Source organism: Periplaneta americana, chromosome 1 (genome assembly GCF_040183065.1).
Source record: "Periplaneta americana isolate PAMFEO1 chromosome 1, P.americana_PAMFEO1_priV1, whole genome shotgun sequence".
NCBI classification, from domain to species: Eukaryota; Metazoa; Arthropoda; class Insecta; order Blattodea; family Blattidae; genus Periplaneta; species Periplaneta americana.
The window spans coordinates 116,580,510-116,606,233 of record NC_091117.1 but is presented as its reverse complement, the minus strand read 5'-3'; the positions used below and the strand labels follow the sequence as shown (position 1 = coordinate 116,606,233).

Here is a 25,724-nt window from a genome sequence, read left to right as displayed (position 1 = left end):
TACGCCAATTATGTGCATTATCTCATTAATATTGCTTAAAATTATGTATAAGATCACAAATTAATGTAATAATCTTGCAATTTCTCTACACCTTCGATTATAATTTCTAATTTTATTTCATTTTGTTTTAACTGAAAGTAATTATTGCATAACGTATTTAGTATTGTTTACTGTCTCTTAATTAGTGTATTTATATTGTAACTATGATTCACACCTACTATTAATTCTTTAAAATTGTGTATTGTCACTACATAATGTATTTCACATGTAACAAACTACAACCCTAATATACCAAAGGTAAAATAGGGTTTCAATATTTGGATAACAATAATAATAAATAATACTGTTTACTTAAAACGTATTTTCTGTATATTTCAGGCATGGTGAAACAAGTGAAGGGAGGATACTTGCTCCGATATAAAAGTAAGTAGAAATATAGAGCACAATATTGATTAATTGAGTAAAACAATCTTGCTTATTTTAATTTATATTAACTTAACAGTGGTAAAATTGGATTAAAATCGACTAGAATTACAAGAAGAAGCTACTGTATTTATGACTACAGAGTTTGCCTTTTCTAAATATCCATTAGAATTTTAAAATGTCCGTGTTCCAAGTTCCATAGAGATCTACATAATAGTTTAGTTTCAAGAAAAGAATTTGAGCACTGTATTAGCACATTCAGATTGAGAATATTGTGGTCGAATTTCCATAACCTTCAGTTATGTAGTCCATAAATAAATTAGCAGAATTTAAGAAGTTCTAAACAGTATTACGCAGCCATATTGCTACAAAACATTAAATTTATAGTCGGTGAGACAGAAGTCAGGTCATACAGGGAAATTGCACTTTTCCTTTCTTCCATTCTGTTCAGCGATGAAGACAATTTTTACACCCCTTTACTCCCACTGTTCCCAAATGGGAACATGCATTATTTACGGCGTAAATGATTTGAGAGGACCAATAATCATCTTATTTTGTTTCTTATGTGTCAATAAGTAGTAATATAAGAAACACCAACATTTTTAATAAAAAATAATTTGGGCATAAATGGGTTAATATCAATTCTGAAATATTTATATTCCAATCATTGAAAGTGTCTTGGTATCAAATGGGTTAATGGGGAAGTAAATAAGCAAAATTATCGGCGGAAGTGGAGTGATTCCAACCAGAATTGGATGGATCAGTCTAAAATGCAAGGGGACACGAAAACTGATGCTTTTGTGTGACGTATGGGGAACAATAGTTGTTGGGTGGTTTTTCATCAAAGGTAATCTCTCTGCTGAAATGTATAAGGAAATGCTTGAAGATAGTATTTTCCCGAACATCCTGAATGAAGAAGGAAATTTTCTCGACATATTTCAAACGGACGATGTCCTGTCCCATTACGGTCACCAAAGTTTGTTCGTGGTTAGACGAACAGTTTCCAGAAAGATGGACATGTCGTCGAGGTCCTGTTGAATGGCCACCACGGTAGTCAGATCTGTCATCCTTGGATTCTTACACTTGTGCGAATATTTAAAGGCCATCGTTTACGTTGAGAAAATTAACAGCATGGACTACCTCAAAGGTAGGATCACAGAAACCGTTACAAATTATCCCTATCACACTAACACAAATTCTACGCAACTGGAAGCATTAAATTTCGGCATGCATTTCAGCAAATAGTTCTCATGTTGAATACACTATATTCCGTAACTTTTATTTCCTTCATAATCTGACTCGTACCATCCTGCATTATAAAGCAACTGGAGTGGTAAAACGTATTAATGAAAGGTCGAAAGAGAGAATGCCAAGGAGAGCTTGGAAAATAGCGTCACCACTAAAAATTACGAGGGAAAGATCATGCACTTCTCATTGCTTCATTAATGGAAATACGGAATTCAACAAGAATGAGTAGCCAGAGAAGAAAGGAGAAAAGAAACTTACATTCTAATAAAGAATGTATGTGCAAACGTGAACAATAATAATTATATATTGTAAAAAATATTCAAACGCCCCACTCTAATTCGTCAAATTTTCCTCTACGAATGTGAAATTAACAACAGTAAATATTTGTTTAAGCAGATACTATTTACTCGTACAAAATATCGACGAACTAATATCTGAGGACTCGTCAGTTATACGTTCTTTAATTCACCTAGAAATGATTTAAGAAAAATATGCACATTTCTTAGACTTAAAAGTTACTTATCAGGGCTGTCCTGATTGGTCACACTAAGGATCGTATGCATAATGTTACTGATACTGATTCTGTTAAAGAGGGACACTACGACCGACTCATCACTTCGACCTTTGAACATTTTTTGTGATAACCCCCAGCATGGGTGGAGAGAGAATCCTTATGTAACGAGGGGGACATCATTTACCTCCTCCCCCGTTATAGTTTGACTGTGGTACAATATATCGGAATATGATCATAATAAAGTTTTTTTTTTTTTTCATGGGGCATATTTCTTACAGTGTTACATTTATATCCGCGATGTTTCGGTCTGAATTGTATTGGGCTTGAACTGAGGTCTATTATAAATTATATCTAATAGGGGATAACTTCAAAGAGATCGACAACCTTTTTGTAAGAGTGAGCCACAATGATAAGAATTGCAGGAGATCTGGGCCGGACATGATTGACAGTTAAATTAATTTAATTATGTTTTGTTTAACGATGCTCGTAACTGCCGAGATTATATCAGCGTCGCCGGTGTGCCGTAATTTTGTCCCGCAGGAGTTCTTTTACATTCCACTAAATATACTGACATGAGCCTGTTGCATTTAAGCACACTTAAATGTCATCGACCTGAACCGGAATAGAAGCCGCAACCTCGAGCACAGAGGACCAGCACTATAACGACTGTGCCATCCAGGCCGACTGCAGTTAAATTAATGATAAATATTCAAATATAAATATATATATATACATATATATATATATATATATATATATATATATATATATATATATATATATATATATATATATATATACAGAATTACTCTCTTCATTAATAAATTATTTATTACATATTAAAAAATCGAAGAAATAATATAACTAAACAAAATAGCAACTAAATTATGTAAATTAACGTTTGTAACTTTGATACTCATAAATGCAAAGCCTCAAAACAGTATGTGTTTCAATTGTACAAATGAAAATATGACGTTACAACTTACGCATTATCTTTCATAAGAAGATTGCGGCTGAATTTTAGATGCAAGAAAATTGATAACTGTTTCGAAGTTAGTGACTGATATGCTTAAATAATGATAAAAATGGTCATCAATTAGTCTTGAGCGAAATTTTGATTTTACATATTTCTGCCTTAAAAACGTCTGCTCACATATATGCTTCCGAAAACTATTAACATTTTAGCTGAAAGTTTTTTTATGTTAGGAAACTGTGTAGCTGAGAGACATTTATAAAATTGTACCCTGGTGTTTCAATGAAATATTTCTTTCAGTTCGTCATTAGTCTGCATGTCAGTGAGTTCAAGTTGGTACATTTTAGATACTGTTTCTATTTCAATGGCGAAAGGGTTCTGAAATAAGCAAATATCCTTGGAATTTGTATTAAAATTCTGTAAAGGTCAAAGAAGTTCCTTCTACAACAACTCTAACATTTCACAAAACTTTTGTGCGGAACTGTGGTACTTCCTTCCTTGGGCGGTGAGTCCCTTATACAGGCTTTCATTTCAAAACTTCCCAATCTAAATAACTAATTACTTAAATTGAATTCAATTTAAACAAAAAAACACGTCAATTCAGATATTGAGGGTGAAGTCTGAAACCAGCCTTAATTGCATTTTAGATTTTAACTCCCAGCCACCGTCACTTTGAAATTTCAAATGGCACTCCTATATTTTTGTATGAAAAAGAATTCAATTGTTTATACATTTCATTTATTTCACATCTTTTGCCTGGCAACCAAACAAGAAACAGTTTATATTGCACTAAATCAGGTGTTCAAAATGTGTTCCATTGTTGGTAAAACAGTAGTATAGTCTATTTTGGAACTCCTTGCGAACGTTTTGGTATGTTTCCTTACTAATCAGATTACATTCTTGGGTTATTCTACTACTCAATTCTTCAATATTCTCAGGCGGAGGAGTATAAACAACCGATTTCAAATGACCCCATAGGAAGAAGTCAAGCGGCGTCAGATCTGGAGATCTCGCTGGCCATTCTACAGCACCTCTCCTACCAATCCATTTTCCAGGAAATCTTCTATCCAGCCATTGTCGCACAGGTACTTCATAGTGTGGGGGAGCTATGTCCTGGTGAAAATGCTAATTTTGTTAGTCCAACATCAGGTTTCCTTCATTGACTTAGTTCTCTAGCGACAGTGTGATAAGTGGATCAATAACATTTTCTAATATGTTCAGATACAATTCTCCAGTCAGATTTTCTTCAATGGAAATCGGTCCAACAATATCATTGCCAAAAATTTCAGCCCACACACTGATCTTCTGAGGAAACTGGGTATTATCATCACGAAACATATGAAGATTTTCAATGTCCCAGTACCTACAATTGTGTTTGTTGACAAGCCCTTTTAAGAAGAAAGTCGCTTCATCACTAAAGCAAATATTTTGTGTGAAATTTGAATCATCTTCAATTGTGTGAGACGACTGAGACATCTGTTCACAAAATTCGACTCTTCTATCAAAATCGTCTTCGGTGGGCTGTTGGTGATATTGTACTTTGTAGAGGAATAATTTGTTCATTTTCAGCACTTTATGTATGAAACCAACCGAAATGTTTGTTACAGCAGATACTTTTGGAATGGAGGCGTGGGTTCAATATTGAAATGACCTAGTATTTCAATCTGCTAAGTTTCATCGAGTTTTCTAGGTTGGCCATTTGCTTCATTGCACACAGAACCAGCTTCTTCAAATTTCCGTATTAGATCTATGACAGATCGATGACACGTTTTTCTCAGGATGTCTCTCTTGAAAGCATTAGCAGTTCTACGAGCACAACGGTTTTCAGCTTCATAAATGAATATGATTTCTGCTTCTCTCTTGAAGAGGTATATACCATTTTACAATAATTTAATACACGAACACAACTATTACAAAAAATGTTTAATAATATTTGTAGCTTCATCTCTAATCAACAGTAACAAAAATCGAGGTTGCCAGGATACGATATGAAACAAAAGATGTGAAATAAATGAATGAGATGTACAAAGAATTAAATGCTCTTTCATATTTAAGTATAAAAATATAAGGGTGCCATTTGAAATTTCAAAGTGTGGATGGCTGGGGTATGGGGGTGAAATCTAAACTGCAATTAAGCCTGATTTCAGACTTCCCCTTAATATCTTAATGACGTGTTTTTTGTTTAAATTTAATTCAATTTAAATAGTTATTTAGACTGCAAGTTTTGAAATGAACACTCTGTATAATGCAGGAGGTAGTTAAGGAGCTATTTATCGAGTTAATTTGAATGCAGTATATGAGAGAGAGGGAGTGTGCCACTCCAACTGATCAATTGTAGCAGAAGCTGTTAAGTTCCCAAAATAATAATTTATTTCGAGGTAGAAAGAAAATGTAAGTTATTTTTTAATAAATTATTTTATTTATAGGCCTATACTTTTTACCTTTCGCCAGTGGGCCGAATAGAAGTACATTGCGGACCGTATACGGCCCGCAGGCCGTAGGTTGTTGACCTCTGACTTAAAACAATCTCCCTCTTTTTCTCTCTCGTACACAAACACATGCATACATCAATAACACTACGTACCAGTGTTAAGAGAAACTTTTTTTTTATTAAGCTTCCTTTCCTGAAGAAATACTGACCATCTGCTGCCTCCATATCTGGCGATCTATGAAGTTATCAGTACACGAGTTCACATATTTAAATAAACACTGTCACTCGGAATTATACATACAATAGTCATACAAGTGGTTCTTCACGAATGAGGAGGAACGCAAAGAAACACACTATGTCACAACTCATCAGAAACTGTGTTTGTGTTGAGAAATTCATTCAGTTATTACAGTGTGAATTTTGTTTCCTTTTTTAAATGTATTTCTCAACAATCACACTACGGTACAGTCACTGAACAATATTACTTTTCGAATACAGAACCATTAAGTTTGACAATCGATCTTGTGTCATTGTTGACTGAAGCCAGTTGTTTATTCTGCGTATTGTTAAGAAAGTTCTTTCGCATGTTGCGCTGTTTGAAGGTATTATCGCCGCGCTCTCATGGTTAACATGTAGGCATCATACAATAACGTGCGGTGTGAATATAGGTTAAAATATTGTGACAGCGACGTGAGATTCGAACTCACGACCAGCGTCCCGCAAGAGAGAAGATCGCGCGGAGCACTTTGGGATGGCGCGCGGCGGAGAGGGGAAAGGGTCAATGCGGCGAGAGAGTGGAGAGAGAGTGCGCGCGCATCTGGTGCTGGTAGAGAGGAGAGGGCTCTGGATTTTTCTGGAGTGCCATCTCTAGAGACGCGTGGAACTTTCGAGGCTACGTCGCTGTGGTTATAAATTAAGGACGCGAAGGAACGACAGCAGTTTTCAGTTATTCAGTCAGTGAGTAAGCCAAAGCAAGCAAGCCAGACTTGTGTGCCGGAGTTCGACTCGAGTGTGCGTCCGCATCTGCGCCAGCATCCGAAGGCCTGAGTTCGAGTGCAGTGGACCGCAGTTGGAGGGACCTGAGTTCGAGTGCAGTGGACCGCAGTTGGAGGGACCTGAGTTCGAGTACAGTGAACTGTCTCTGAATGTCTGTGGTTCGAGATACTGTGAACTCGAGTGACTGAGCTAGAAGAACTGTGAACTGAGAACTGATAGTTCTGATTTGTAAATAGTGCTTTGTAAATATTAGTTAAGATTAACAGTTCATTGTTGTTCGTAATAGTCCAAGTAAATTGTCATTGTCGTCGGTGGAGTGCTATAACGAATACTGTGTTAAGTGAAAATCCAATTGTTGACGAGAGCGTTTAAGGCGAATTGTAGAAAGGAATTATTGTTGGAAATATAAAATCCTATTATTGAGTTGGAAAAGAAATTCACAATATTTTAAAACGTGATTTTGCCGACCGATTGTTGCTCTGTAGGTTTCACTCTAAGCGTCACGTTTTCACGTCTATTTCCTCGATAAGAATAAGTTATAGTTTGTTATATTGTTAAATGGTTATTATTGTTATTATTATATTATTATTATTATTATTATTATTATTATTATTATTATTATTATTATTATTATTTCATATACGAGTGCGTTAACATTCTTAACTCTTAATAATAACTCTTTAATAATAATTTTTAATCACATACATTAATGTTTGTCCTCAGCACGAGACATTGCAACCTCGGTTTTAGTCCACGTGGATTAGACAAGTAGGTATCATTTAATAATGGAAGCAGCTTATTGGTTGCAATATTGAAATTGATGCGAGTGATTGGAGCGGCGACATAAGGAATTGAAAACAATAATGCAATTAAATTTCAAAGACCTGCCGAATGTTATGCACGAGGCCGCTCAAAGACCTGCCGAATGTTAACCATGAAAGCGCGGCGATAATAACGTTAATGCTATTTGAATCGTGAGATTAACATTATTTTGTAAAAATATCACTTGTTATCTTATCCAGAAATCCTGCTTGGCTAAGTACAATAGTATGTCAATCATCTTAAACTGCCGATTTCATTCTTATAAGGTCCTTGTATATATTTAAAACCTGTGTGATTATTTATCTTTCGTATTAGTCCATGTTGTAACTGGAAACAAATGAGATGAACTTATGGCGTGTTCACTTAATTTTTGTCGTATTTTCTTCCAGTTCCGAACGCCCTTTTTGGTAAATACACATGCTGTACCAGAACACGAAAACTGTCTACAAGGAAAACAAAATACAGCATCTTTCTCCACATGTACTCCAAATTATTCATATTTACTGCTCCATGAAGTTGTAAAACTTTTCTTAACATTGGCATATTCACTTTGGGGAAACTCCGAGAAGACAGGTCTGGAAGGGCCACTAATAAGATCGTCAAGATGAGAAATATCTATTTCACTGACTGCGTTGTCACTAGTACTAACATCAGTAGTGGTATAAAAAAAAATAGTGGTGGTGGTGGTGGTAGTGATTCTGATGTTGCAACTGGAGCATCTTCAACACTAGTTAACCCACTTTTAGATTTTTGTACACTCACAAAGAATAAACGAATGACTCGCGAACTCATTGTCCCGAAATCTCTGCACAACTGGTAATCATAATAATGGTGAATTGATATTGACAGTACAAAGTCACAGTTCTGTTTTCGTTGTGCACTGTTGTCACTGATCGTTATTTTTATAACATATTCACAACAATAAATTGAAAGTAAATTTTTAACAAAATATATAGACAATTTTACATGTATCGGTAATATATCTGTTTATTTCAGAAAACAAGATATCATATGAAATGAAAATTCTAATTATTTTATTTAATTTCCTCCTTAAGTTTGTACATTATACGTGACCATTTTTTCTTTTTTCTGCATTGTTGTGCAGTGTGTTATTCATATTTGTCCAAGTGGCGGCCTGAACACCTGCAGACTTCTTAAGGCTGGTTCATAATAAACCGGGAACGGAAACGACAACAAGAATGAGAACGGAAATAATGTTAAAATAAATGTATTTTAATGTGATCGTTCACAATAGTTAATTGTGAATGCTCACACTTAAATACATTTATTTCAACAATATTTCCGTTCTCGTTCTCTTTGTCGTTTTCGTTCCCGGTTTATTGTGAACCAGCCTTAACGCATATGTACAGACCGTTACAAAAGGAACATTACAGTGCTCCCATTCCACAAATGAGGTATAGAAATTCTTATACATTCAGACATTTAAAATAAATATTATAGTCCAGACACATGAACTGAAGACATTAATTCGTCAATTTAAGTACAGAAACTTAATCATAAACAAAAGCAAGAAAAATCTCTTGAAATCAATATTTTCTAACGCTAATAGAAAAAAAAAGAATTCATACAAATTTGGGGGAAATGCCCCCCATGCCCCACATAAGTCCGCCTATTATCCACAGCCAAGCGCATTTCCAACCGCATCGGCTGACTACAGTATCTAGATTTCAGAATAAGGACGATGAACATGCCCACTCTCAGCCGCTCTCCAAGCCTGAAATACACATCCCTCTTCCGCCTTTGGTTAGATTATTCATTTTTCCCCACATTATGTCGTCAGGTTCGATCCGGTCATATTTCATTAGAATCATTTGATACACTTTATAGCTAATTGGCTGGTCACTTAAACAGAGACAAATTATTTCACCTGTAGTTTTCTACTGCGCTAAGACAAATGTCGGACTACGGACCTAGACACTTTCCGTCATAAATTTCGGCATTTTCCGAATTAAAGCCTTCACAGATCGGAGCATGTTTTCCTCATTTCGTCCTGGGTCCTTCTGAGGAAGCTTATTTGATATTCACGTAGTCGAAGAGCTCAGATACTTCGTCTAGTGAGGATAACGACGGTCCCTCTCGACACTCACTCTGCCCAAGCTTTTAACATCTTCAGCAACTCTGTCCTATTGCTGTTCAGCCGTGCTGTTGATAGTGCTTGCCATATTCCTTCCCCTCATGTGCTAGTCGTTTAGGTTACGTTCATTTTGAGCTTTTCCCCCTCAAATTTATGTTACGTTTCTGCAACGGAACGGTAAAAATCAGGTTAAAACAAGTGATCAACAGACTTGGACCTCACATAGAAACTTCCTTGTTTCCTCTCCCATGTTCCCTTATTACATTACGATTACGATTCATGCATCTCCAACACGTTCGTCCCTGGATCAAGCCGCTTCTCGATCACGCCAGCCGGCGATCGGTTATACAGTAAAATAATGGAATGGAGCTAGGACGGAATGATGACGACGATGTCCAATATGGGGAAATGAAAGAAGCTCGAGGAAAGCCCCAACTTCAATCTTGTCCGGCACAAGTGTCGCTTATGGATTTCTCAATTATAAATTCCAGGCCTGGCTGGGATTCGAACCCGTACCTAAAACTTCAATCACGACAACAAGACGTTGATAAATTTAATTGGAAAATGTGAACACACGACTCAAAATATACCTAACAGGAATCATTATTAAGTGCCAAATACAGAACAATTATATGACATGAAATAAGCCTAATGTCAGAAAATTCAATGAAAGTCTGAAATTGGAAAGTTGCATGAAATTATTAGAAACTAAATACAGTTTCTGTTCAGCTAACAAGTAATCCTTTTCCGAGATAAGATAGGCCTACTCTAGTTCTAGTTCCATTTTCTTTAGAAAGTGGCTAATGTGTGCAAGTAGTGATCAGCATAAATTTATATTGTTACTTCCATTTTGTTTTTAAATCGTTAATATTCATCGGAATGGAGATAGTTTATGGAATACACATTTCAAAATCATTTAGGATTATAATCTTCTCAGCGTGTTTAAAAATTCTGTATTGCACGGATAATATTGAATATAACGATTTGTGTCTTTATTGTCAACAACAATTATTATTTCGAGGAATAAAATTTGCTGAAGAATGTAACTCTGACAAGAACTATCCGAAGAAATGTCAAGTTTAAATTTTGTAAAAGTAAGCTTAATACCAAAATTAAAATATATTGGGACGTTAAAACTCATTCCTTTCGAAATAAAAATTTTTACTGCTTTTGTTTTTAACTTAACGTATCACAGTTTGAGTGATTTTATAATACTATAGTGACTTCTGAAGTGAGTTAAATTGTATCTGAACTTCACTTTCTGTATTGCGATTTAATTTATAAAAGGTGAACATAATCTTCTAATTTACCTTTGCACCTACTTTGCAAATTACTTGAAGAACAGTCAGTCATTTACCAGAAACCACCTTAAATGCAATGTCCAATGCCGTATTTAAATTATGCTAGGTGGCCACGTTGTTTTACTTTGAACTTCAAACACAAAGGAGGAAAGCGTTCGGAGAGAAGTGCGTGGTTAACCCAGCTTTGCTTGCAGAGAATTTATGGAAGGGAGACTCTGCCAGCAGCTATATGAGCAAAAGAGGAACAACGTATAGAATAAGCTCGAGTCTCGACTTCAGACACAGCTCACAGCTGCAAGACCTACTGCATCAAATAACTTATTCCATGCGCATATAAATTCACTTTGCATAATGTTACGTGACTACTACCCCACACTCACAATCACTTCCAAAGATGTAGCAGAAAGAGAAGTGTTATTGTGGAAAATCTGCATGAATTATCAGAATAACCTAATATGAAAAGAACGGTAACATTAAATTTATTGAACTATATTTAATTCAATAAATGCATGTGATATTCACAGAACAGATTTCAATTTAACACTGAGTCTCAATTCGTTCGAGCGTAGAGTTTATGGTAACGTTTACGACTATAAAATCCGTCAACCGCGGTTCAATTTCCGGCAAAGGAGTGAACGTCTATTTACTGAACTATTGCGTTTCTCTGCGTTGTTCGTATCTTATGTTTCTACTGAATTTCTGTAAGTTGCATTCTTAAGTCACGCTCGTAATATGATCACCAAAATTTCTTCTTCTGCCTTCTGTGGACAGATATTATGTTTATATAAAAGGAACTCCGGGAGTAAGACAAAATTCTGCGTCCATGTTTTCATTATTCTATCAATTGTTATTTTTTCTTCCCATTCTTCTAATACTAACAATTTTCTCCAACTGAATTATAATGTTCCTTTTTCTTTTGTATAAGGTGGGCACAAAGTACCATTACCCCCTATAAACTTCTAAAAACATACACACTATTTATGTAATTGCGGTCATAATGCAGACATACATCCATTTTACATGTGTGTCCTAAGAGCCCAATGAGTCAGAATGTTTCCCATCATCCTCCTCACACAAAATAATACGTCGCCAGGTTCGGTGCGACATTCGCTTCAGCATTGCTCGTGTAATTGTTGGAAAGCGCGTCTCAGGGCTTTCTTCAATTCATCATTAATGTCGTACCTTTCCTGTGCAACAGTGCTCTTGATGAAACCCCAAAGCGTATTTTTTTAGTAGGTTATTTTACGACGCTTTATCAACAGCTTAGGTTATTTAGCGTCTGAATGAGATGAAGGTGATAATGCCGGTGAAATGAATCCGGGGTCCAGCACCGAAAGTTACCCAGCATTTGCTCTTTATTGGGTTGAGGGAAAACCCCGGAAAAAACCTCAACCAGGTAACTTGTCCGACCAGGAATCGAACCCGGGCCACCTGGTTTCGCGGCCAGACGTGCTAACCGTTACTCCACAGGTGTGGACCCAAAGCGTATTGCCACAGGTCGTGAGCTCAGACTGCGAAGTGTCTAGTAGAGAAGTAACGATAGGTGACCCATTGGCAGATATTAATATAACTGCTTGAGAGTGAGTGAGATGTATCGGACAACTCAGTGAGTGGTAAAAGGTCGAGTGAGTGATTAGTCTGAATTTCATATTAATAAATATTTTCCCCTCCTGGACATATCTCAATCGTGACTCTGAGTTGTTACTCGCATTTTATCGCCTAGACATAGCTGTGCAAGTTATCAATATTTAGACTAGAGCTCCTTGCAGAGGGAAGTCTTCGTTACATTCGATTTGTAAATATACTTTTGTTTCGATCATAGAGGAGGAAAGTGTGCAGTTTCAAACTTCATTTGTTAATATTTTGAAACAGCACCACATATTATTCACTAAATCAGTTACCGGAAATGAGAAATAGGAAGTTTTTTCCTCTTCACAAAAAAAAAAAAAAAAAAAAAAAAAAATCTTATGAATGTGTAACAATATAATGTGATGATAAACTTACCTATATGTGTACGTTGTATATTATTAATATTTCATGTCTAATGACTCGTCTGAGTGATACAACCTGTTCGGTAATTCTACTCTATCTTCCTTCACTTCGTCCTACAGTAATGGAACTTCATAATCTTCAAATAGGTGTTTAGTTACATCGTGCGATATAAGGCAGCACAATATGATCAAAGACACTTTCCATTGTAACTCTTATTTTGCTACGGAGAATTGGAAATTGTTGCTTCACTTGGCCGAAACACCTCTATAATCGCACGTTCTTTCGTTACCGGTATATATTTATTGTAGGCTCTTTGCTGTGGAGTGATGGTAAAGTAATAAGCCAAGGAGCAATGCTGTGGCTCCAAGGCAAAATGTGTTAGGCCTCTATATCATTTCTTTCACTTTTCAAGAGCGAGCATGTACAGATGTAATTTGAACAACCTTATAAAATCGTAGGAATCGTGTTTCATAACAATGGATTAGACAAAAAAATAATAGAGATATACATGTTATCTTTTGCCACAATAAAGATACCAGCAGGATGCACACGTTATCGCAAAATCTCATTTCCAACAAAAATTTAAATATCATGTTTTGCCTTGGAACCACAGAATTCCATAGCCCATATCACCTAGAAGAAGTGCATTGACATTATTGCCAATCATTACTCTAGAAACATCCGAATTTCTCCATATAAGCCTAATATAGAAATAATTATCCACGCTTGTGAATTCTTCCTTGACATTGCAGGTAGCTCGTACATTAAGGCTCGCAACACCTTTTTGTTTTGCTAAAATACTCATCGGCATGTTGATTTTTTTAAATAGAAATATTGATATAATTCACAGCTTCAATGGCGTCAGGAAATGAATACTTCCATTTTGCATTCTGTAACTCTTGGACAGTTGTTGGAAATTGAACGCAATTAAATGCTTTTAATTTCAAAGAATCTGCAACTTCCCAGCAGTTAGAATTTGTTTTATAAAAGAAAGCTATAAGGATAATGACTAGGGTACATAGAAGGACATCATGTAAAAAGATATTCCAAAATTTAGAAATCTTTACTGTACATTGTGAGTAGGTCTACACTCTTTCACTGAGTTCACACCTGTGGAGTAATGGCTAGCGCGTCTGGCCGCGAAACCAGGTGGCCCGGGTTCGAATCTCGGTCGGGGTAAGTTACCTGGTTGAAGTTTTTTCCGAGGTTTTCCCTCAACCCAAATTTGAGCAAAAGCTGGGTAACATTCGATGCTGGACCCCGGACTCATTTCACTGGCATTATCACATCTCATCTCATCTCATTCAGACGCTAAATAACCTGAGATGTTAATACAGCGTCGTAAAATAATCTACTCCAGGGTAACTTACGTTAGTCGGCAGACTCGCTAGCTGCTGATCAGGAGCGGCACTCGGGCTTGGGTTAGATTTTTCCTTGGACTGATTACCGGGTTGAATTTTTTTTTCCGAGGTTTCCCCAAACGTAAAGCAAATGCCAAATAATCTATAGCGAATCCTCGGCCTCACTTCATCTCACCAAAAAATTGTTTAACTCTTGTTTCGTATCTTGAAGCTTTAATGCTAACACAAGATCTATGGAATACAATGAAATGAAAAGTGACACGGTACCATGGGAAATATCCATATTCTCTGGAACGCCCATTTGAAAACCTGGATCGCCCACAAATAGTAAGAAAATGCTCATTTTCATTTCATTATCGAGAACTCTTCCTCTTCTGCCCTTTGAATCTTGCAAGAAATTCCGCGCTAGTCACTGTACGTTCTCCTTCTTAAATTTGTACAAATCTTTGTAACTATGTTTACAAGCTTGTCTACGATGTTTATACCTTTTCTTCTGCATTATACAACAATAATATACCTCGTCATTACGATTTTTTAACTTCACTCAACCGCTTTGAGTCACCTATTCAGTTAACTCAGAAAGTTGATAGTATAAACTCAATTATATGAGTGAGTAGTAACGTTTATTAATATAGAATAGTGACTTGTCTCTCGTCTGTTGCGTCATCGAGAGTTGTAACTCAAGGATCAAAGGTCAGTGCCAGACTGATTGAGAGATAAGTATGTTTATTAATACACATGCGAGTTAGAACTCGGAATTGTCGAGTGATAAGTAACAACTCAAAATTATTAATATCTCCCATTATGGCCATTACGCCTTTTCCGTTCGTGAGTGCCTCAACGAGTTGTTTCCACAACGCTGGATTGACTGTGGGTCACCTATCTTACCATCAAGAGTATTGTTGCACAGGAACTGTACGACACGATTGATGAACTGAAGGACGCAGTGCGACGCATTTTCCCGCAGATTACAGCATCTGAAGTGAATGTCACACTGAACCTGGCGACGCACTATTTTGTGTGAGTAGAATGATGGAGGACACACTCACCCTTTGGAAATTTAGCATACACAATTAGTTTAAAGTGGATGTATGTTTGCATTATGCCCGGATGTACATAAATAGTTTGTATATTTGACGTATTTATAGAGGAGTAACGGGACTTTGTGCCCAGCCTGTACATTTAACAGTTTCCGAAAAATTGTTATTTAGTAAATATTTCAGGTTCTCATTTTAATTATTTTCGTTATAAGCTTTTTACATGGGCCATTAAGTAATCAAACTGACATTCCGATAATATAAGATAATTTGGTTAACTATGTAGGTACCATGCTATACACATAGGTTAAATTGGCAACTCCGTCCACTGTTGCGCAGCAACTACCAATATAACTAGGCCTAATAGATGTAACATAGGCCTATTCTAAATTACATCTAAAATATAATTCGTTCTCTGATATAAACACAGATTAAAAAATTCCAATAATACGGTTTCTTGTAACAGAAGTTACAGTATATACAACACGCAGATTTTTTTTTAAATCTTCATATATTAAATCAACTACAAGAACTGCCCTTGTTTCAATATGCATATCATGTCCCGAAAGGTTCTTTAGAACTTTAATGTCATACAAAACAGATACTTATGAACTGGAGAATCACATGGGGCAGTGTATATCTCTGGTGTCAGTTGGGCCCCCAAGTGGTGTTGTATGGCATCAAAGTTGTAAAGAAACTTTCGGGATACGGTACAGGTTTATGCATTTAAAAATCGTACAACAAGTGTTGTGAATTCCTCAACTGTAAGTCAAATACGCAATCAAATGGTGAATCCTCGGCCTCATCTCGCTACCAGCCATTCCATCGACATTAAATAACCTAGTAGATGATACAGCGTCGTTAAGATCCAGCTAAATAATAAATAAATATACTTTTAAAGAATTTGTCTTACTGTAATCGATCATTTAATGATACATTATTAACTACAATATTCTTTAACCTCAATTAAATTGATAATAGCGAGATGTACTAAGTGAGATGTGTCCAAAGGTTTCGTCATGGCATAACTGGCATTTGCTTACAGTTGAGGAAAACTTCTAGAAAAACCGAAGCAGGTAATCATCCCAAGAAGGATTCAAATCCACGTCAAAACGCTACTTCTGATCACTAGGCAAACGTGCTACTGTCTAAGCTAAGCTGGTTGCCTATTGAATGAATAAATATCTGGAAATCGAATTCCAAGATTGAAAAAGGTAATAGAATAAATGTCACTCTCCGTGACTGTATGAACTAGTATAATAAAACTTGTTCAAGAATGCTCCAGAAGGGGCTTACAGATGATAACAGAAAACGATAGAATAGGCAGTAGTCTGAAGAACAGTGATTTGGCTGAAAGTATCTAGAAAGTGTTATGACATGTGGTGGTGTGATGAAAAGTGCACACGTAATTTTGAGCCATATTTGAGAAACAAAGCATGCAGTAGAGACTTCAATTCTCATCTTTTACAAGACTAAAATTTCAACCACCTAAAAGCAAGGTCGTAATGTCCCTGATTAGGGATTCTGACGCAGTAATTTACCGTGACTTTTCGGAAAATCGTCGCACCGTGCATAGGCTTTATGAGAAACAATGTGTAAGACCAAGAAGATACAAAGAAGAGAGTTCTTCTTCTTCAGCATAACTCAGGTCATACCACCGTGAAATGTATTGCAACAACTAAGTTGGGAGATTCCGATACATCCCCAATACATCATAAACTAGATCTCGTACCATCCAGACTATCATTCGATGATAACGAACCAGTGAAAACAAAAGTGCAAAATTGCCTATGATATCAGAATAAAGATTCCGTCATTGCAAGAAATCGAAATGGCTCAGGTGGTAGGGAGCATGCATACTGTTCCGACGTGGGTTCAATTCCCGCATGGAATGATTACCTAGTTGCGCTTTTTCTTTCGAGGGATTCCCCACATGTAAGGTGAATGTCATGTAATCTCATTGCGAATCCTAAGCCTTATCACAACAAATCCATTCCTCTATCACCAATTCCGTACACTCTAAATAACCTGGTAGTTGATACAGTGTCGTTAAAATAAATAACCCGCCAAATTAGTCATACGGTGAAAAGATAAGGAACAGGTGTATAGTTCCTTGCTGTTAAGAGAATTACAGTTCGTTTGTAAAGATATTTGTTACTGGAGCTGAACCAGTGTTGGAAGATGTTAAAATTCAAGAATGAAAGGGGACTAATTCCCTCCGAGTCTCGTAATAAACCATTAATAATCTTTTAATATTCATACTATCAATGTTAAATGTCGATTAAATATAAAAATATTAGAAATGTTTGCAATAGAAACAGAATTATTACCCTGAGTCCATCTGAAAAATTTACCGACCTCTATCTTCTAAACACGAACTGTGCATAATAATAATAATAATAATAATAATAATAATAATAATAATAATAATAATAATAATAATAATAATAATAATAATAATAGTAATAATAATAATAATAATAATAATAATAATAATAATAATAATAATAATAATAATAATAATCCGTGGCGCTACAGCCCGTGGAGGGCCTAGACCGACCAGCCGGCTGCTGGCCTCACGCCCACATGACGAAGCAGAGGTTGACGATCATCCAACCAGAATGGTGGTATCGTGTGGTTAGCACGATGATCCTCCCAGCCGTTATAGCTGGCATTCGCAACCGGATTTCGCTACCTATCGTAGCTCCCCAAGTGCATGACGATGCTGGGTTGGCACCGGTCCCATACACTGGCCGAAATTTCATGAGAAAATTTCTTCCCCCATGAGGACTCGAACCAACGCGCATTCCGTAACGCGAGTCCTAGGCAGGATGCCTTAGACCACGACGCCACGGCGCGGGACAGAACTGTGCATAAATGAAGTAAAATTCCTAATATATATTACTATACTTGGGAAGGTCTATGTTGGCAGAGCTACCTGATGCCTTGGGAAGGGTCAGGGAGGGTGAGTTGAACTAATCCTGGGACACAGACACTTGTATAACAGTATTTCCTCTTTCTTTCCTCCCTCTCCCTCACCAAACCAGTCCATCTGGAGACGTTGTCAGTGGTGGATGTTATTACAACTGTGTGTTAACATTTTTCAGTGTAGTTTGAGAAGGTGCCTATAATCATTTTATAATTAAAATGTTAGAAGTATTGTGCTTTATATTAGGCCTACTTGTCCTAGTGTTTGTGATTCTTGGTGTAGGAACAAGAGGAAAGCCACTGCAGTCTGACGCCAGGGAAATAGTGTGCAATGTACATAAGTTTTTCGTAGAGGAGTACGATGCCTTGAAAGTCGGAAATCCTACAATAAGCGTAGTCGAAGTAGCAAAGCGAACTGCTGTTGCGTGTGGAGTATCTGAACGCACTGTTTACCGTATCCTAAATGAAAAGAGAGAAGCAGATGAATCAGGAAGAAGAGTTTCAACTCCGGGCAAAAAGCGGCCGCAAAGAACGCCCACGAAAACCAATATAGACTCATTCACTGCTGCCGCCATCAAGAGGCAGATTTATTCTTTGTATAAGGCTGATTTCATTCCGAGTGTGGAAGATATTCGTGATGCTCTCGATAAGTCTGGCTTATTTTCTGGCAGTAAATGGTCGGTCCGGGAATTATTAAAAAAACTTAATTTCCGTTACGCTAAGAATAACTTCGGACGGAAGCTTCTGCTAGAGAAACCCGACATAATTGCTAAGCGATTCCATTTCTTAAGGAGGATGCGCGACTTAAGAATAACCGGCCGCCCTATCGTTTACCTAGACGAAACATGGATAAACATCAATCACACGAAGAGCAAAATTTGGATTTGTGAAGATGGTGACATCCCTCTGAACGTGCCCCTAGGAAAAGGAGGACGATTTATTATTGTGCATGCTGGATCTTCTTCTGGATTTATACCAGGAGCCTATCACAGTTTTAAGTCCAAATCTATCAACGATCCTCATGAGGAAATGAACGCCGTTAATTTCAAACATTGGTTCGAAAACAAACTCCTTCCGAACATTCCACAAAACAGCATTATAGTAATGGATAACGCCTCTTACCATTCTGTACAGTTAAATAAAGCTCCCACTTCTGCATCTTCTAAATCAGACATGCAGTCTTGGTTACGTCAGAACAACATAGAGTACGACCCAAAGGCGACAAAAATCGTACTGTACGACATAATAAAATTGAAAAAGGAAAAAATGGTAAGGTACGAACTGGATACATTAGCTCAAAGTGAACCACACCGGCATACCGTAGTACGACTGCCACCATATCACTGCAATTTTAGTGCCATTGAGTTCATCTGGGCTCAAGTGAAAAATTATGTCGCTAAACACAATGTATCTTTCAAATCCAGTGAAGTTATAAAATTATTTGAAGAAGCGTTGTCCAAGGTTACGCCAGAGAATTGGAAAAATGCGTGTGAACATATTAAAAAGGAAGAGGATTTTTATTGGGAAAGGGATGGAATGATTGACAAGGCGGTGGATCGTTTCGTAATAAGTTTGGACTCTGATAGTGACGACGATGACGGTGACGACAACATGGAAGTAGAAGTAGAAGAATCCGCCACTGCACATACAAACAGTTTCATGGAGGGTGTCTGTCTCTTGCCACCATCCCCCCCGCAGAGTTCCGGTCAGCCACTGAGTGAGTGAGAGGTAAGAAATATATCTTTCTCTGTCTAAATTTCTCTGCCAACTAAAGAATTCTATACTATAGAGACCGTATTCTTGCCCAGGGTGTACGGACATAAGGTTAGTAAAGTTGTTCATAGACTACATTCTTTAAGATAGTGTAAATAATAATAATGATAATAATAATAATAATAATAATAATAATAATAATAATAATAATAACAATAATAGCGTATTCTAGTCCAAGTGTAAATAATTTAAATTGCAAATATTAGTATAGGGCCTAACTATTAAAGTGGACCATGTATTCTTCTGGCCAACTTGAAACAAGAGTCGCGTGAGCAATCACTCATGTACTTCGCTTGCTAGTTTCATGCGCGTCATGCACTTATAAACACCAGTAATACTTAATCTTGTAGCCTCGTGGGGAAAAGTACAGTACCTACTTATTACAAAGAATGTATTTTATGTGCAATCAGTGAAGTAAAGTTCATCATATTATTCAAGTACACCTCTGTGGGGTAACGGTTAACGTGACTGACTGTGAAACGAGCGGGTCCAGACCCAAATTGTTTGGAACAAATTACCTGGTTAATGATTTTTCCAGGATTTTCTCTCAACCCATTAAGAGCAAATGATAGGTAAATTTCGGCGCTGGATTCTGGACTCATTTCGCTTTCATGAATCATTTTCGTCTCATTCAGACTCATAGTCATAATTATAGTAGTTGATAAAGTGTCGTAAAATAATTAATTAAAAATCATAATGTTCGAGTGAAACTAAAATTATTTATTTAATATATGTCTTTGCAATAGAAGTGGGGACTATAAATTTTATTATAAGTAATAATACAATTCGCAACAAAATGAACAAACTGAACTCTTATAAAACGAGAGTAACGTATAATTTTCAGTATATGTGAACTTGGTTTAACTTCTTTTAGTTTCTGTACGTACTTCACACACGTAAGTGAATTTGGCAGACTATGTTTTATATAGGTAATTAAAGCTCATGACAGTAATGTCTTACAGGTATATGAAAAGGTGGAGTTTTTGCAATGTCTAATAATTCTGCAGTGCTTGGGAAAAGTGACATAAGTCAGTTTTCGCAAACCTTTTTTTGATAATTTATTGACAACTTACACTGGCTTATGTCGATTTGATTTTTTTCTGCATGAATTATTGTAATGGGAGGAATACCTATGTATTTTTCTCCAAGCGAACAGATGTTCCGTAAGTTGTCAATAAATTATCAAAAAAGGTTTGTGGAAACTGACTTGTGTCACTTTTCCCGAGCACTACACAAAATTGTAATGAGATAATATCTATCACAGTGATGCGTAAACTTATGTCCGCCACAACAGTATTGTTCGAGCTCTCAATAGTCACATCCGTTTAAAACGTGGCCTGCCGCTAAGAAACAAATTGCAAACTTTTGCATGTCCACTTTTGGCACATGTGGAGTGTCGTTTCAAATCGTATTAAATACATCCTCGGTCGAAATTTAGTTTGAAGCGATTTCGCATAGCTGAGACGGTATTCTTTAAGACCCTGCTCTCATATTGGAGCAATTCGTATTCTTTCCCGCCTTTTTTCTATGATGAAAATTATATGTTGGATCAAATCGTATTATGTACAACTCCCATGATGTGTCGGATCAAATCGTATTATGTACAACTTCCATTAGTTAAAATCTGAAATGGACAGCGTTGGCCAGCGTGCTGTATCTTCCCGCCATTATTGAGTTTCCCGCTGTTTTACAACATTGTGATTATCAGACAATCTAGCAAAATCTATTAAGAGCAGTAAGGGAATCAGAGAGAGGAGAGGTGGTGCCCGAAAGAGAGCACTATATGTAGCTAAGAAGAGGGAAGTAGTGTAATTTATCTCTAAATTAAGAGCAAGTGGTCCTCACCTGTGGAGTAACGGTGATCACGTCTGGCCGCGAAACCAGGTGGCCCGGGTTTGATTCCCGTTCGGGGCAAAGAGCAAGGGAATCACATTGCAGTAGAAGTAAAAGTCAGAGACTTTATTTGGCTTCCGACTTAAATATTACAAAGCTCTTTAAAATGTGCAATTAAAGTGTTAATACCCGACTTAAGAATAAAAGGATTGTTTTTATTTTTTTTCAAATATTTCTAGGGCAGAATTCAATAGGCTATAGAATTTTGTACACCGGCCAATGATGAACGCAGTTATTGCGCACACATGCTGTTCCCAATAAGAAACTGCGATGATACAGTGAAAAAAGACTAGGCTCTTAAGCTTCGTGCCAATACGTTCCATAAAATTATGAGAACAGAACCTAATGAGACACAGTCATTTTGTTTCGACTTACAGCAACTGCAACCGCTCTCGAAACTCAGCATAAGTGAAGTATATTATTCAAGACAATTAGCTTTCTATACTCTCTGTGTAACTGATAAAGCTTCACAGAAGCCAAATTTCTTTACATGAAATGAAGCACAGGCTGGGCGGGCGCTATTGAAGTGGCATCTTGTGTCACTACATTTATCATTGAATTTAATTTTGACAGTTCATCAAATGTATTAGGCTGTTCGCCGATGAATGTGGTGGACAAAATAGCATGCATGTTGTACATGCTCTTGGTCTTTGGCTCTAAAGAAAAGCACGTCCTCAGGTTTCTGAAAATCTGTTAGTTTTTCCGGTAAGAGGCCATTCTTTTCTACCAGCTGACAGAGTCTTTGGGCCAATAGAAAAGGTTTTGCGTAAGAAGAATGAAATTCTTACTCCTGAGGAGTATAAGGCGATATATGAAACAGTGGGGACAGTAAAATATTTAGGCACAGATTGGCATGTCAGGGATTTCAAACTCTAGGCTAATGAACTTCATAACCTCATTGGCATAAAAGAAATGAAAAGAATAATGCTAAAGAAATGCGAGAAGAATGGGAAAGTGAATGTCACTTTCAAAATGGAACCTACATACTGATGTGACGATCCATCTAAATCATGTGCTAGTCTGATGAAACGTGGTATGTTCATGGATCATGTCAAAGTACCTCCGAAAGTCACCACCTTGTGATCAATCAGTGATGCCAAAAAATCTGATTTGCGAAACCTACTCAATAGTAGATTCGGAATTGCAAAGAGGTTGATTCAGTGAAATTGTATGATTTTGTTATTAATACAAATCAGATTAGTGAAAGTTAAAACAATGAGAATGAAGAATGTGATTGTTTGCATGAAGAATCACGTATAGGTAGAATTTAAAATGTTAATGAAATTGCGTATGCAATCTAAAGCAATGATTAATACGTTTTCCAGTGTTCACGCCATATTTCATAAATTTGTTACAAAGCCTACTTACTTAAATATTGTAATACTGTATTTTAATACAAACATTTACAACATATTTTTTATAATTTTATTATAAAACTTACAAAACTATGTAATACAAGTGTTCACACATTTCGTAATTTTGTTATTGAAGCTTACTTAGATATTGCAGTAATTAATACAAGTGTTCACACCATATTTCATAATTTTGTTATAGAGCTTAATAAAATACTGATATATAAGGATTAAAGAATAAAGTATACAGGTGGGCACAAAGTCCCATTACTCCATATTATTGTGTGTCATGAGAATAATGAGGAACATACTGACTCTTTAGATACTTAGGTATACACAGTTAGTGTACAGTGGTTATTTTATTTGTATGTTTGAATTATGACCAGAATTACATCAATAGTGTGAATATTTGAGGTATTTCAGATATTTAAGGAGGTAACGGAACTTTGTGCTCATTCTGTAGATGCCATAATTATTTAAAATTTATATTCAATGTGAGTTAGAGATCGACCCGGGTAGCCGCACGATCCAAAGTATGTCTCTTTAGGCAGCTCCGTTCGAAGGGTTGCAGGTACGAAACTCGCCGTTCCTTATCATTATTTTCCAGCAGAAAGCAATAAAAACTATTGATGTATCGTCCTAAGTAGTATGCAGCTGTAAGAACCACAGAAAAAAATGACAAATGACAGGGCACAATTCAGCGTCGTTTATAGATGCAAATCGTATTATGTGACAAAATCGGTTCAAAACGTATTAAATCCACTGTGTCGGTGCAAAACGTATTAAGTGCAAACTTCAATTGACAATATCATGCATTACATTAAACAATCAGTGTCCGTGTTTATTACATTTGGTGTCATTTCACAATGCCTAAAAAGTGACATTAAGATATTAAAAATTTTTCCATTATCTTAGTCGTGAAACGTTTTTTACGTTTCCTGTAAAATTTGTTTTTCTGCATTTAATACGATTTGAAACGACACTCCACACATGTCCTGTATGCCCAGCGACTAAGTCTGATTCGATCGACAGCATGACTTCCGTAAACCTTCAGTCTCCTGTGGATATTTCCCAATTTCTCATTCCCACATACCAGGAATTCAATAACAGCACGTTGCTTTTGACGGACATCGACAACAGCAGTCATATTGAACGATAGGTAATAACCCGCCACTCTCGGAAACAGAACTAAATTTGAATAGAAGCAGAATGCCTCTGCGTATTCTGTAAAAACACTGTAGAATTGACAGTGAATTTAAAAACCTGATGTATTAATTTTGGAGTGATCCTAGTACATGGTCCTATAAATTATGTCTAAGTAATTTAAAATATCTACATATTGAATTGTCATTTTATATCCTACAGATGCCCAAGTGACATCTGTATTGGTTTATTACTCCAAAATCAATCAAATCCGAAACTTCAACAACTATTTTCACAAATGTTTTCACTAGAAATTATTTGCCTTGTTTTAGATGTTATATCCTGCATTTTAATAAATAATAATTTCTATAAATATTAGTTCATTGCTAATATTGGGCGTATTGGAGTTCTTCTATATGCCCAGTATCGTAATGACAGATTTTCTATGAATAATTTCTCTTTTACCTGATTATAATGCAATCTTTACATCTTCAGAGTTGCAACATCGAAACTTTAAACTACTGAAGTTAATTTTAATTAAAATATGATATAACGTATTCAATATTTCATGTATCATATGTTTTGTTCGAGTAGGTCTTATTTTTGATTAGTATTTTATAGATTCATGATTATCATAGGTAGGAAGTTCGTATCAAAACAGTATATTTCATTTCAGTATAGATGTTACCCACGCCTCGCCCTGCTCGTACAGATAATATACACGGTATGTTCATATAAACAACGCATAGAAGCATTCTGTGGAGTTGTGTAGAGTCGTGAATATTTTGAAGAATATTGTGAATTTATATTAATATTTTATGTTCAGAACAAAGTGAGTTATTTTGTTTTTATTGTATTATTTGCGTAATGATAATATTATGCATGATTCCAAAAATTAAACTCATCTGGTATTAAATAATTATGCAAACAGGAGTGTATAATATGTTTATCTTTTCCCGGATTATTCTTCGTTGAATGTTGACGTCTCGTGCTGCTATACATTTGGTTACTTTACAGTCCAAGTTCATTCAACATCAGAATTACGATACGAACTCCCTAGCTGTCATTACAATAAAAATGAAAAATTATCTTGAAAACAATTATGGGTTTAATATTATGTGACACATACGGGATACACTATTAGATTCACAAAGTAGTTGTTCAACTGATGATAGTAAGAAATACTGTATCATATTTCAGTAACGTCTTGTGACGTACAACGAATATTTAAATAGTATAAATATTGTTTAAATTTTTTTCTGAACATAAAAGGAGTATTTCTTTTGATAAAATGAATATGTTCATTTGTTATTTGTTACAATGAAGCTAGAATCATAATTGCAGGTTTATACTTGTTATGTTATTTTTATATGTAAGGGTAAATTATTTCAATTTGGCAGTTACGAAGTTTATAATAAAATTGCAAATTATTGTTTTTTTTA

At 36.1% G+C, this 25,724-nt stretch overlaps 1 protein-coding gene across 1 annotated transcript in view; it reads left to right on the top strand.

Annotated features, from left to right (window-relative positions):
• Positions 1-380: 380 nt before the first annotated feature.
• LOC138700063 (uncharacterized) overlaps positions 381-25,724 on the top strand; it is a 1,616,191-nt gene continuing 1,590,847 nt past the window's right edge. The window contains exon 1 of the mRNA XM_069826368.1: positions 381-423. Within this exon, the coding sequence (XP_069682469.1) occupies positions 381-423 (43 nt within the window). The remainder of the gene's footprint in view (positions 424-25,724) is intronic.